We start from the raw sequence: 15991 nt of genomic DNA, 5'->3' as shown, positions 1-15991 counted from the left end.
CCCTCCCTACCCCCCCTCCATTACCCTATCCTCTCGCCTGCCTGGCTATGCTACGCTAAGTAAATCTTCCCTGGAATTTTTCACTGATTTCATCCATTGATATAAGCCCTATGTCGTATTCTTATACCAAATAATATATACAAGAAAGAAATAAGGTAAGTGAGAGTGCCATACACCTGGAATTGGCTAATTATCACCTGACAACACCTCACGTGCACTCGTTCGCTAATTTTCGCTGTTTTTTTTCCCTTGAAATATGCCGTATAATCTATTTTCGTAATAAAGATACATGTAAGGAGGGAAGGGAGAAGCCTAAGTGATATTTACATTCACCTGGAACTACCTAATTTATAATGTATTGTCTAGATTTCCTGCCAATCATATCAGTGCTACACAAAGCTGTTTCAAGATTTAACATTGGTAGCTCTGATTATATATCTCCTAAGTAGGCCTGTAATCTATTTTCGTAATAAATATACATGTAAGGAGGGAAGGGAGAAGCCTAAGTGATATTTACATTCACCTGGAACTACCAAATTTATAATGTATTGTCTAGATTTCCTGCCAATCATATCAGTGCTAGACTTAGCTGTTTCAAGAAGTAATATTGGTAACTCTGAATAACCCCTAAAAAGGCCTCTAGGCTGGCTGGCCCTGCGTTATCAGTGTACTGTCATCTTCCGAAGTGAGAGGACGTATGTTTCTTCTTGCTGACTTCAAGGCCTTTTTTCACCCCCATGCAAATGGCTCTGTGACCTTTACCCCCTACTAAACCTCGTGTGGAAAGAGGTAAAGGGCTGACAATTGATAAAAGAGTGACTACGATCTTTCTATTGAGTAAAACAGTGCAAGTGGAATTGTAAATAATGTGTAAATAATGTGTAAACAGCAAGTGAAAGTAATGAATGTAAATATACGTGAACAATGGAAAATAGTTTTATAAGTTATTTCAAGTGACAGTCCACAACACAGTGTAAATAAAATAGAAATGTAAATAACGTAAATAAAATAGAGAACGTAAATAGAAATGTAAATGAGTAGTATTATAAGAATACGAGTATATACCCTAGGAGTAATGAAAGTGAAAGTTTCACTCTAGCATGTCTGAATGCTATGAGTTATGAGAGTGAAGATGAAAGTGACTCACTCTCAATGCCAGTATACAGGACGAGAAAGTGAATGCAACGTATTTTACTGAAAGAAAATGAATCCCTACAGTGACAATAAACTAATACTACTGAAGGAAACTTATGGATAAAGACTGTAGATATATATAAGTGTTATATAGTAATAGAAATATAAAGTGTGAGGGGTTTTATGAATAATAAATGACAGACTACCAAGAGCGAACTAGTGCCAGTGCGACGATCAGACGCGCTCGTAATTTCCATTGCTTTCACAGTGTTTTTTTTTTTTGAGTATGGATCCCAAACTACTTGAAAATTGTAGAATAGTGTTTATAGTGTTTGTATCTGGCTGTGGTAATCATATTACGGGTTGTCGGGAAGTGTAAAGTGGAGACTTCGTTACCCTACTTCAGAGGTCTCCACAAATCCTACGGTAACCGACGAAGGCTCAACAATCATTCCAGGAGAAAGCTGAAGGTATGTGCCATAAGCATATGTAAATTTATTATTCTAGGACTAATAACTGATTTTTGGCAAATATTTTTTGAGAGTCTGTCGGAGCCCAAATAACCCCGCGGCACACGCAAGTCATTGGTAAACAAGCCCGCGGTGTAGGGGTTAAACTGTTTTGACTACCATTGTGGTACTGTACTTTGTTACAACTTCATTACAGAAATCAAATGGTATAATATATATAATAATACTGTACTGTACACTAATAAACATGTCTTTTATTTACCTTATTGTGGTGAACATAGCTGAAGTGGTCAGGCAGTCCGGACTGCTTCTCGCTTTATCGGACTTTTTCCGATACAGCATATAGGAATTTAGGCCGGTAGCTCCTCGAGTCTGATAAAAGCGAATTCTGGTCTGTCGAAGTCCGTTATATCGAGGTTTTACTGTATACTGTTTTGATCTAAATATATTGCTGAATATTTTTAATCATTTAACTTTTATTCACTTGTAATGATTTAAATGAGACCCGGGGCCTTATTTTCATCGGTTTAGTCTGTTCATGTTCGGTATCTCTTTCTAAGCAGTTTTGCATACAACAAGTTACTACTTTCTGTATTTTAAACTATACAGAATGCTTTAAAATCAGGGTTATGGAGTTGGTGATAGTATTTCCTGACTCCGACTCCAGAAATTTTAAAACTACCACTCCGAAACCAACTTAAGCATTATACAGTTCTAAAAATGTGGCACTTTGTCATGATGCTGGTAGATGAATAATATTCATGAATTTTGATATATGCAGTTCTTTAATCTTTAATTTTCTACTTGTAGTGCTTGCATAATAAATAAAGTGTTATACAGGATTATAAAATAAACTGAATAAAGTATTGAAAAGATGTTATTGATACCACTTCAGAACCAAGAGTTCGGAGTCAGAGTGTTTGGAATTTTACTGACTCTGACTCTGACTCCAACCAAAAACAGATGACTCCATGACTCTGACTCCGCAACCCCACTTAAAATACAGTACATATAAGTTGCATAAAAAATATACAAGAGAATTAGGATGTGCTTTATGTAGAAATAAACTGGTAGGGAAGAGTGTTAGGTAGCCTTCACAATGGACGTGAGTACAGACTCCAAAGGTTACTTTTGTAATTTAGCAACTGGTATTGGTAGAGGCATTCCATGTTATAGGTAGATGTTTATGTATTTATTTGTTTGTTTATTTTGTGTTTAAGTCCTTGCTGTTTGATATGGAAAGAAAAGTGCCTGCTACTTATCTGTAAAGCTGATTTATCAGTTTTCCATTATTTATAGAGTTGCCTAATTGTACTGAAGAAGTTATGATAGTTTAGAATTCATCCCATGCTTATGATGAGGACTGCCTGTATATTGATATTTTTAATCTACCATGAAGGATAGATTTGCATAACTTCAAGAAACTGTCGATGGTTAACCAATCAGTTACGAAATTACAGCAGCAAATGGTAGCACATTTGGCAGAAGAAACACACAGACTATTTCAAATTGCTGAAGTATAACTGTTGTTAAGCCTCTTCTGGTCATTCAGACCCTAATGCTTTACTGCATTTAATTTGGGGTGACACCAAATGAGTTTCTTCAGGTGAGGGTAGCATATTCATAGGAGCCTGAAAGTGTTGATGCTTTTTCCATTAACCCTATATTGGTTGTGTCAGCTGTAGTACAGTTACTCAATTTTATTTGGGTCACCATCAGACAATTTTATCCACATCAGAGCAAGTCATGGGAGCCTCAGTGTTAATTACTGTACCAAGGTTTTTTCCGTTTCAGGTTGAGGCTGTTATATTGGAAGAAAGCAAATTTGTGTCTAGTTTGTTGAATTGGCTCCCTGTCCCCAAAGCAGATGAGAAAACAGAAGAAGAAGCAGTAGGTGGGTTTGTGTGTTGTATTTCAGTGTCTAACCTAACCTAACCTCTCCAGCATGTATGGTACATGTATTTTCATGAGGAAAATCAAGAGAGAGACAGAGAGACTAAGACTCCTTTACTTACAGTGGTAATAAATGTTATTTACTGTAGCTATATGAATGATTTTAATGTAATATAAAATATGAACCACCCAACAAAAGAGTGTGAGAAGGAAATTTTCATTCATTCATCATCTAATCCAGTGTTACCCCTGAGGAGTATAGGAGCCTGGGGCTAGGCAAGTAGGTCCTGACATTTAAGATGAGATTAACCAGCCTCACTCATCCCTGAGTGGTATTACATATGCAATAAACTCCAACTACCTCTTGGATATAAACCTGCACTGGCTCAATCTGATTGGAGCGCCTTAGTTACCCGCTAAACCACCAGGTGCCATAATTTGGTTACAGTTGTCTCGGTTTAACAGTGCAGTTGTTTAAGTAAAAACCCATTGCCAGGTGGGGTATCGTATTTCTGGATAGATTTAATATGTAAAGTGTAGGGATGCGTTTTTGAGCTTTGTGTTTACGCGCCAAGTCCTAAACCCACCGAAATGAGTCCAAAAACAAGTTTTTAGCTAACCTAAACCCCCAAATAGCTTTAAAACAAGCTAAACTAAGCCTAAAAGCAGTTTATAACTCACCTAAATCCCAAAATAAAATCTGAAAATTGTTAAATATAAGTCTGGAAAAAATCACACATAGTAAACTGTATCCCAGAATAACAATGTTCACTCCACCTATGACTAAAGCACATTAAGCTAAGTCTAACAACAGTTTATAAATCAGCCCAAACACAAAACTTAAGTCTAATCAAAATTCTTTTTCGTTTTGTGTTCGTTTTTGAAGGCTCCAACATGCTTGCATGCGTTGGCCTTGGTCACCTAATGGCGGCTCTCCATGCTGCACAATCTGTGGCAGCCTCCCTGTTCAGTCCCTTAACCCTGAGGTCGCACTTAATGACCTTGTCCCACGTCTTTCTCAGTTTACCCCTTGCAACCCCACCCCCAGTATTAATACAGCTCACCTTCTGTACCCAATTATCGTCCCCCATCCTCTCCACATGCCCAAACCATCTCAATCTACCTCTTCTCATCACAACACCAATACACTCCAGTCCCATCCTACCTCTCAACTCTTCCATTGTAAACCCAGCCCCCCCAGGCTTTGCACGCAGGTACGCACTGCACATCCACCTAATCGTTGACATTTCTGTATGTTTGAGCCTGCGAATATCCTCCTCCTTTACAGCCCAGGTCTCACTACCATACAGCATCACACTCCTAACACATGCTGCATACAAAGACCCCTTAGAACATAGGGAGATTCCTCTCAATGTTAGGAGAGGCAACAGCTTCCTGAAGTTCTTCCAACCACTTCTCACCCTAGCCACAGAGCTAGCTCCAGCCCCACCTCCAGCACATAACATGTCTCCCAAATAACTAAGCTCTTCCACACACTCAAGAGATTCACCAGCAAGTTCAATCCTTTCATGCCTGACAATCTCCACCTGCTCTCCCCGACATGCCGCACACATAAAATCAGCATTATCTCGCAGTCTACCTCTGATACCACTACATCTCTTGTGCACCCATTTATCTCAAACACTGCACAAGATGGAATTACTTCCCACGCCCTTGTGGCAAACTGCACATGGCCACTCTTCCTCGTCATTGACAGTACCACCACCAACCCTAGATATCGTCACTTGTTATATCTGCTTTGGTAAAAGAAAATCAAAACCCATCGTTAAACTGGGGTTTATCCATCGTTAGGTGGGGTATGGTGGTATTTCTACCCTTATTGTTAAGCCAAGGTATCACATCTAGGGGTATACCTGTACAGTATATGGTTACCACCCAGTGTAGTGAATGGTTTCCGGGTGTACAGGAAACAACAGGAAACCATTTGGCATGCCAGTTAGTGTAGTCACCCATAGACAGAAGGAAGAGGAAAGAATGAAGGAAAGAAAGACATAAGAGGAAGAAAGAAAGGAACGGGCAGTCATTCGAGAGCAGGACTACATTGAGTGAGTGGATGGTGAATGCCTCTTACTTTCTGGAATTCTGGGAAAAATGAAAACTATGTACCCTCGATAAAAAAAAAAAAAAGTATCGGCACCCTGGGGCCGGATAAGATGTGAAATGCGTCGTCTCTGGTTCAATCAATATTGTTGGCATGCCTGTGTAATTCACTAAAATGGTTGAGTTGCCATGTAGTACAATGTTGCTATGATGAATCCAGCTACAGTATATATCTGTAAAATATAAGATAACAACAGAGATGAAGGGTACAAACCGACATGACTGTGTCATTTCCTGTAAATCGTAGTCCATGTATCATAATGTCAGATACTGAGAGGATATCGACACTTTTTTTTATCGAGGGTACAGATGGACACATTGCTGGCAGGGGATTATCGGTGAGCTATTGCTTGTGATAGTACCATGAACTGTCTGCCAGGAGTTGCTAATCAGACTTCATGGCTGTGGCAGTTATCCAAGGGAATGAGAACATCATGAATAAAATATACAGTATATATATATTTTTTGAGGGGTTTCCAGTGACCTAAAATTTATTTTTATGATTATTATTATTATTCTTGGGGTGGGGGCACTCACAGTCCACTCACTCGATGTAGTGCTTCTCTCAGGTGTCTGCCCTTTCCTCTCCTCCATCCTTCTTTCCTTCCATCCTCTTCTGTCTTTCCTTCCTTCCTTCTTTCCTTATCCGTCTGCCTATGGATGACTTTAGACTCCCTCTTCTGTCTTTCTTTTCTTCATTCTTTCCTGTTCCATCTGCCTATGGGTAACTCTACACTGAGTGACAAGCCAAGTGGTTTCCTGTATGCCAGCAACCAAATTTTGGTGCCTGGTGGTTTAGTGGGTAATTATGGCGCTCCAGTCGGATTGAGCCAGTGAAGGTTTATATCCAAGGGATGGTTGGGGTTTTTTGCTCATGTAATACCTCTCAGGGATGAGTGAGGCTGGTCACTGTATCAGAATTCTTTCATTCTCCGAACTGCATCTCTCTGGAACTCGTTTCCCCAGAGTTGTTTCCCTCCAAACTTCAACCTGCTGCTGTTCAAGTCTAACTATTACAGATATTTTATGAACAGAGGACACCAGTAATCTGGTGCATGGATTTTTTTTTTTTTTTTTTTATTCATTTGTTTTTCCTTCCTCTGTTCTGTTATATAAAAAAAAGTTATTAAACCATTTTTTTTTTTTCTTCTTTCATTAGTCACAGGATAAGAGAATGGACTCTATACTTGCATGCTTGAGAGAATAATCTCCATAATGCACAAGGCACATTCCGATGGCTGTCAGCCATAGAAACAATAATCATTCCATGGATTCATAGACGTATAGTACCCTGTGTGTGTGTGTGTGTGTAAACTGATGATAATGTAAGTAAGCTAACACAAGCTGTCCATTTTGTGTTAACCACTTGAATCCAGTGAAGTATATTTTACTTTATTATTAGTGTCTGCAGATGATCTTGCTCAGTTTAGGAAATGCTTCTCATACTGAAGGGGTTAATGAATACCATATGTAACCTCTCCAGTTTGAAAAGTACATTATATCTTAAGTTGAATATAATCATCTGTAGATAGCAGGAATAAACTAAAATTATGTCTTTGGGGTGAGGGATTAAAGTGGTGGGCGGAGCATTTGGCAAGCTGCAGTCATTTTGGTACCACCCAAGTTGCAGATAATGCTATCATTTTTGTTTTGTTTTGTTTAAATAGACACATGAAACTCTTGCTTAACCCCTTAACCGCGGGGCGTCACTTTCGTGACGCTTGGGAGCAAGGGATCATACCGCAGGGCGTCGCTTTTGTGATTCTGTGTTATTTTGAATTCACCCGGGCTTCCAAGTGGGGGCTTGTATCATCTATCAGTACTGCCAATGTCCAACACTAGTCAGCACTCCTAATCTCATCTGTACTCCCATCCATTGTTGACAATTTAGCCATTTCTCCCCGTTCTTGACTCCCCTCCCTACCCCCCCTCCATTACCCTATCCTCTCGCCTGCCCGGCCGTGCTACGCTAAGTAAATCTTCCCTGGAATTTTTCACTGATTTCATCCATTGAAATAAGCCCTATGTCCTATTCTTATACCAAATAATATATACAAGAAAGAAATAAGGTAAGTGAGAGTGCCATACACCTGGAATTGGCTAATTATCACCTGACAACACCTCACGTGGACTCGTTCGCTAATTTTCGCTGTTTTTTTCCCCTTGAAATATGCCGTATAATCTATTTTCGTAATAAAGATACATGTAAGGAGGGAAGGGAGAAGCCTAAGTGATATTTACATTCACCTGGAACTACCTAATTTATAATGTATTGTCTAGATTTCCTGCCAATCATATCAGTGCTACACAAAGCTGTTTCAAGATTTAACATTGGTAGCTCTGAATATATATCTCCTAAGTAGGCCTCTAATCTATTTTCATAATAAATATACATGTAAGGAGGGAAGGGAGAAGCCTAAGTGATATTTACATTCACCTGGAACTACCAAATTTATAATGTATTGTCTAGATTTCCTGCCAATCATATCAGTGCTAGACTTAGCTGTTTCAAGAAGTAATATTGGTAACTCTGAATAACCCCTAGCAGGCCTCCACGCTGGTCCTCCGTTATCAGTTCACTCTCATCTTCCGAAGTGAGAGTACGTATGTTTCTTCTTGCTGACTTCAAGGCCTTTTTTCACCCCCATGCAAATGGCCCTGTGACCTTTACCCCCTACTAAACCTCGTGTGGAAAGAGGTAAAGGGCTGACAATTGATAAAAGAGTGACTACGATCTTTCTATTGAGTAAAACAGTGCAAGTGGAATTGTAAATAATGTGTAAACAGCAAGTGAAAGTAATGAATGTAAATATACGTGAACAATGGAAAATAGTTTTATAAGTTATTTCAAGTGACAGTGCACAACACAGTGTAAATAAAATAGAAATGTAAATAACGTAAATAAAATAGAGAACGTAAATAGAAATGTAAATGAGTAGTATTATAAGAATACGAGTATATACTCTAGGAGTAATGAAAGTGAAAGTTTCACTCTAGCATGTCTGAATGCTATGAGTTATGAGAGTGAAGATGAAAGTGACATTCACTCTCAATGCCAGTATACAGGACGAGAAAGTGAATGCTACGTATTTTACTGAAAGAAATTGAATCCCTACAGTGACAATAAACTAATACTACTGTAGGAAACTTATGGATAAAGACTGTAGATATATATAAGTGTTATATTGTAATAGAAATATAAAGTGTGAGGGGTTTTATGAATAATAAATGACAGACTACCAAGAGCGAACTAGTGCCAGTGCGACGATCAGACGCGCTCGTAATTTCCATTGCTTTCACAGTGTTTTTCTTTTTGAGTATGGATCCCAAACTACTTGAAAATTGTAGAATAGTGTTTATAGTGTTTGTATCTGGCTGTGGTAATCATATTACGGGTTGTCGGGAAGTGTAAAGTGGAGACTTCGTTACCCTACTTCAGAGGTCTCCACAAGTCCTATGGTAACCGACGAAGGCTCAACAATCATTCCAGGAGAAAGCTGAAGGTATGTGCCATAAGCATATGTAATTTTATTATTCTAGGACTAATAACTGATTTTTGGCAAATATTTTTTGAGAGTCTGTCGGAGCCCAAATAACCCCGCGGCACATGCAAGTCATTGGTAAACAAGCCCGCGGTGTAGGGGTTAATAATCTGAAAAGTTTGTTGGCCTCTGAAGATTATCACTGGACTTTGAAGTCGTTGCATGCTACCCAGTATTTTCTGTAATGCAGTGGATTGACATCTATGTCTGCAGTTGCACTTATAAGGCAGGAGTGGGGTGGGGGGTGAGAAGAAATTGGGTTTGTGTGTTGCCCAGCTGTAACTTACCATAATTTGGGTGATGATTGGAGTAGAAATTATTTTGCATGTTTCATTACGGTACTTCATCCTGGTATTGTAACGTCAAAGGCTGTGCTACCACATAGTAAGAATAAAATTAAAACAAGAATAAAAAGTACAAGTCTCACACAATAAACTTTACGCACATGTTAGTTACATACCATGAAACCACACACTTTAAAACTGTATATAACTTACTGAGAAAGCCTGCTTGCATGTGTTGACTGTAGATGTAAATTTATGAATTTAGTAATACACTGGGCTTGCCTATAATGCTGTATTTTAATCGGCAGCATACTGAAGAAGATGGAAAATGGTGTTTACTGAAGACAGAGCCAATTGGAAAAAAGGAATTTGGTTTGCGTCTTTCCCCAGCGTCACCCTCAACCCTTTGATGTTGGCCCTAGTCTGAATGCCTCCCATGTCATGTGGGCATATTTGCTGTTTTTTGTCTAATTTTGATAATAGGTAATTTAGTAACTATTAAAAGTAGAGAAGAAATGAAAATACCATTACAAACTACTAACCTTCAACTTTCAGGTGAGACCTGAATGAGCTTCATTGGACATATAGTGTGGCTGCAGTGGCGGTGTGAACAGAGGTGGTCAAATCAGGCTGAGTGGATGGTTGTGAGGCAGTGTTTGTGTGAGCAGGGAGGGAAGGGTATGGCTTTTCAGTCGCTCAGACACATCTTGCATGCTTTAAAAATGTTTTGCTATTTATATATGTACCCTAGAGACACAAGACTGTCATTCAAATTCAAAACAGTGAAAGTAAATTCAGTATGCCATATGGCGTATCCTGACATGCTCTAAACAGCACCATATGGTGTATCCCGACACGCTCTAAACGACGCCATATGGCGTACCCCAACATTTAAGGGTTAGTGTCCCCCATAAACCTACACTAACATTTCCAAAATTGGCCTTAAAAGCAGTGAACATGCAAAAGGAAGCATGATGAATACTTATGTATAAGTACACTTACTGTACTTTACATGACCCATAATAAATCAGGTTGGGTGTGAGGGATGAGGGAAGTGTGCAATGGGCTTTTGAATAATCACATGCCATACACTATGGGAAGGTGGGGTACATGTAATGGCCAGAAATGTCATTTGATCATTTAGGGGCATGCTTCACACATTATGTACATTCTGTTTGTGTTATGAAAACATTTTCAACCCAATAAGTGTGTGTGTATGCTAAACACAAACGGTGTTAAGAAGAGCACGTTGTGGGTGAACCCACCATACTGTACTGTATTGTACTTTTGGAAAGTTTTAGCAGGGGATTGGTGATGCAGAATTGTAAATTTTATTTATATTTACAGAGTTTGTGACAAGGACTGGTGACATTAAAACAACGCCAAGACTTACAGCTAAGAAATCCACCAGTGAGTATAACATTGTTTGGAGTTTGGAAATGTCTGTGTTGAGGAATTGGGATAATATTATCATCATCATCATCATCAGTCATCATCATCATCACCATCACCATCATCATCATCATCATCATCACCATCATCACCATCATCATCATCATCACCATCATCATCATCATCATCATCATCATCATCATCATCATTACCATCACCATCACCATCATCATCACCATTCACACTAAAAAGAATGGCATGTGTAAAATTAAGAAATAGGAGAGAGAAAGTATAAAAGTAGGAAACTATTAGCAGAGTGGACAGTGGATTAGACCACTCTCACTCATTGTTCTGACTTTCAGCATTATGATTCCATCTCATTGGTAAAAACCCTCTGTGTATATATATATATATGTATTTTTTAAATACATGCAGTACACAAATAGCTTGAGGATAGTGCCATTGTACAGTATTAATTCTCTCTCTATTTTTTTTTTTTTTTTTTTTTTTTTTTTTTTTTAGATGCAATACATAAATATCTTGAGGATAGTGTCATTGTAGAGTATTAACTCATCATCATATAATTTTGACCTCATTTCCTCTCCTAAGGGTAAGGTGAGGTATATTCCAGAAGGCAAGGAAAGAAAAAGTTCAATACAGGAAGAAGTATCAACAGTGTACCCAGAGATCTGGGCCTTGTATTCATTTACTCACCATTCAAGCCCTTTGAGTCAGGGATTTACCTCATAGGCTTGGCCATATGCACTTTTTTTTTTTTTTGTATAGGTTCATTTACAACTTAAAGCCAGATTGTCATTCTGTCAACTGTTGAGTTAAATGGGGGTACCAAATAATTGTCCTGAGTTGTCTCATTAATATATAACTAGCATGATCACCTGTTGGTTCTCTGGCTTCATCAGCTTCCATATCTTGCTTTCTTACATTAATTTGCCATATCCATCCACCTTCCACGTGGCCTACCATGCCTTTTCCCATCTTCTGACTTACTCATACTCCTTTTTGCCATTGTATAAACATCTTTTCACAGTATATGACTATACCATCTTATTAGTTTTCACCCATATTGTCAGCCGACTTCTTTAGGCCACATCTTGAATGAATCACACTATCTTACCCTGTCCAGTGTTTGCATTTCACACACATTTGGTAAATAATCCTTTTTCCATTGCTCTTACTCATGACTTTCCATTTTCATGGCACACTAAAATCTCACACACACACGTTCATTTAAGTTTCTTGCGGTTTCTGCACTCAGAGGAAGCATGGCCCATTGACTTGGGCAAACTTAGACTGTCTGGATTGTTGCTACTTCTCATCCTGCCCTGGGGAGGGAAAGGAGGTCTGAAGTTTTATGTGTATATATATATATATATATATATATATATATATATATATATATATATATATATATAAAATTATGCATTCTTCTACAAATAGCAACTCACGGGATGTGTAGAGGGTTGAGGGTAGGTGGGGGAGGGAAGAATGCAGCCAGGGCCCAACTGTCACACAGAGAGGAAGAACACTACAGGTGCTTAACCCTTTCCCAGTCTTTAGAGACTTCTACTGTCATATTGAAGTTCATACAAGATGGGATGACCTTCTAAGAATATTAAAAAACAATGAGAGACTATGAGAAGTCTCCTGGAATGTCAGAGACTGAGAAGAGCACAGCAAGATGGGAGTAGTGTGAGTGACACAACACAACTCGCCACACTACCAGTACCACCTTGTCGTTCGACATCATCACCACCATCATTTCACTGACTTTCTTCACCACCACAGCTATCAACCTCATCTGCACATTCTACGTTGACATCAGCTACTGCAGCGTCACCAACTTAGAAGTTGCTGCACCTGAGCAGACAAAACTAAAGTTATGAACTTGGCTATTTACTGGGAATGTTGATGTGCCACCAGAGGACGAAGAACGCAACATCCTGACAAAATCACAGCTGCAAGAGTTCATGTCATAGACACATGCTGGGAATGTAGTTCTGACATCAAAATTCTTGGATCCAACACATGGCTACAAAGAGGATGGTGATGCCTTCTGAAACCCCATGGGCGTGTGATAATATTCTGTAATTAGGTCATTACAGATGGGGACCAGGTGCTAATTAGGATTGGTTTTGACATTCAAAACCAACCCTGATCATAACTAGTAGATTATCATATCATCGCTATTCAGTATTTATTTCTGTGCATCTAATTTCAATAATATTGCGCTTTCATAGAAAACGGCTGATATCTGAAAACTAAAGGTATCACACTTATTAGCCATAATCATGACATTTCTGTTTGAAGCATCATAAATGTGAAGATATGTCAACATAAAGAAATGGCAGGAGAAAATTTTTCTCCTTTATTTTTTTGACTGTGCATTACATTTTTTAACGTCAAAGTTTGGGTTAAAAAAAAAATGATCTTACCGGTACGATTTTTTTTCCCCAGCAGTGAAACTAGCTATTAACAGACAGAAAAAAGGAAATTATAGCTGTGGTTTGGTTAATAAGAGGAACAATTTTCAGTGAAATCAGGTGAAATTTAGTGACCCAATTATTCCTTTACAGTTACATTGTTTACGTATTTTTTTTACCTGTTTAATTTTTTTCTGAGAAAACGAATGAACCAAATTGAATGAAACTTATAGGTTTCGTCATTTAAATAACCCCACACCACATATAAGAAAAGCAGCTAGATCGAATGAATATGAACGTCACTGCAGTCTCCTTCCCATAACCCGTGGATTGGTATGCAAAAAAAAACAAAGTTTTTTTTTTTTTTTAAAGATAAACATCCAGGGCATCATCTCTTATTCTCCGTCTTTGCGTAGGGCCATGCATAAGTATACATACGGGAGTAAGTGAAAAAGTGATTTTTTTTTTTTTTTTTTTTTTAAATAAACTTGAAGATAAACATCCAGGACATGGTCTGGTGAAAAGAAAAAAAAATCTGTCTCTCTCCGTCTTTGCCTAGCGCCATGCGTAAATTTGCATAGTGGTTAAGTTGTTTACGGTGACGCACGGCCAGCACAGCCTGAGCTCTGGCTTGCAACATGATGCTGCCCAGCTTGAGCTGTGGCTCGCAATCCATGGATTAAACATCCACGTATGGTACTCATACAAATTCTTCACAACCATCAGAACATTCCAAAGTATTCCACAGTTAAGCATCTGTACCATATATTTGTAAAACTCCAGTAGTCATTTTATGTTTGGATAGACATAAGTTTTTTCAAGTGCTATAAATGCTCTCAATATATTACAGTCCAAACGTGCTTTATCCTCTAACTTATCTGTCTTACTTGAAATTATCATTAACAGAACATTCCAAAGTATTCCACAGTTAAGCATCTGCACCATATATATGTAAAATTCGTATAATATTTTTATTTTTGGATAGACATAAGCTTTTTCAAGTTCTGTAAATGCTCTAAATATATTACAGTCCAGACGTGCTGTATCCAGTAACTTATCTGTCTTACTTTAAATTATTATTTTACACATTTTGTGCCGGGAGGGAGTTGATGATAGCTAATACCCTCTTCAGACAAAATGATCCATAGGTATACGTAGCAAGTGATGAGAAGGGTGGGTGGTGAACTGAATGAGCAGAAGGCAATGATTGATTATGTGTGTGTGGATGAAAGGATGAGAAGGTGTGTAATGGATGCAAGAGTACATAGAGGTTGGGGGAGTGGACTTTCGGACCACAACTTTGTGGTTGTCAGAATCAAAGTCCAAATGAAGTGGAGAAATAGAACAGTGGAAGGGTAAGAGGAAGTAGTTATTACAAGGAGGGTGGAAAAGTTACAAGAGGATGGAAAAAAGGCAAAATGTAAATGGGAAGTGGAGGAGGGGAAAGGAAAAATATGATATTTAAGGTGGCAAATCAGATGAAGAGGGATAATCGGGATATTATAGGTGAGCAGTGTGTGAAGAATGATGAAGGAAGGATAGTGGTGAACAGTGAGGATATTAAAGATGCATGGAGAGAGCATTACAGCCGGTTGTTGAATGAGGAGTTTGACTGGGACAGGGAAGGTTTGGAGCCAGCAGATCCAGTGTCTGGCCCTTGGCCATTGATTGATGCTGCTACTGTGAGTGAGGCAATAGGCAGGATGAAGGTGGGGAAGGCAGCAGGTGTGTCTGGGTTGACCGCGGAAATGTTGAAGGCCTGAGGAGATATAGAGGTGAGGTTAGTCACTGACCTGATAAATATAATTATTTATGAGTGTGTTGTCCTAGATGATTGGCTGAAGAGTGTAATTGTAAATGTGTATAAAGGGATGGGTGATGCCCTGGAAAGAGGAAATTATAGAGGTATAAAGCTTTTTGATCAGACAATGAAGGTAATGGAGAGAGTTTTAGAAAGTATGATTAGAGAAAGAGTGAATATTGATGAAATGCAGTTTGGGTTTATGCCAGGTAAGGGGACCACTGATGCCATATTCATTGTTTGACAGCTTCAGGAAAAATATATTGGTAGGAGAGGGGATCTGTATTTTGTTTTTGTTGATTTGGAAAAGGCCTTTGACAGAGTCCCTAGAGAGGTGGTGAAGTGGGCAATGAGAAAGCTTGGCTTGGAGGAGTAGCTGGTTAGGGTGGTTATGGCTATGTATGTGGGTGCTCACACCCAGGTAAGAGTGAATGGAGATTTGAGTGATGAGTTTTCCATGAATGTTGGTGTGCATCGGGGGTCAGTTTTGAGACCCATGTTGTTTATCATGGTACTGGAAGCCCTCTCACATGACTTTAGAAATGGACTCCCGTGGGAGATGTTGTATGCTGATGATTTGGTGTTGATTGCAGAGAATGAAAGGGAGGCGGAGGAAAGGTTTAGGAAGTGGAGAGATGGTATGGGGCAAAAGGGCTTAAGGGTAAATGCAGATAAAACAAAAGTGATGATATCTAGAGTTGGTGGCGGTACTGTCAAAGACGAGGGAGAGTGGCCATGTGCAATTTGCCACGAGGGTGTGGGAAGTAATTCTATCTTGTGCAGTGTTTGTGATAAATGGGTGCATAAGAGATGTAGTGGTATCAGAGGTAGACTGCGAGATAATGCTGATTTTATGTGTACGGCGTGTCGGGGAGAGCAGGTGGAGATTGTCAGGCGTGAAAGGATTGAACTT

General features: G+C 38.9%; 1 protein-coding gene across 3 annotated transcripts in view; it reads left to right on the top strand.

Annotated features, from left to right (window-relative positions):
* The window catches only part of Surf6 (Surfeit locus protein 6), a 76646-nt gene that overhangs the window by 15117 nt on the left and 45538 nt on the right, over positions 1–15991 (top strand). For all 3 annotated transcript variants that reach the window (XM_080268031.1, XM_080268030.1, XM_080268033.1), the window contains exons 3-4: positions 3399–3498; positions 10792–10854. In XM_080268031.1, coding sequence (XP_080124157.1) covers positions 3399–3498; positions 10792–10854 — 163 coding nt within the window. The remainder of the gene's footprint in view (positions 1–3398; positions 3499–10791; positions 10855–15991) is intronic.

Source organism: Coenobita brevimanus, chromosome 26 (assembly GCF_032717465.1).
Source record: "Coenobita brevimanus isolate Jiangsu-jjx chromosome 26, ASM3271746v2, whole genome shotgun sequence".
In the NCBI taxonomy this organism is placed as follows: domain Eukaryota; kingdom Metazoa; phylum Arthropoda; class Malacostraca; order Decapoda; family Coenobitidae; genus Coenobita; species Coenobita brevimanus.
The sequence above is the reverse complement of the archived record's forward strand: the minus strand, read 5'-3'. Positions and strand labels throughout refer to the sequence as shown.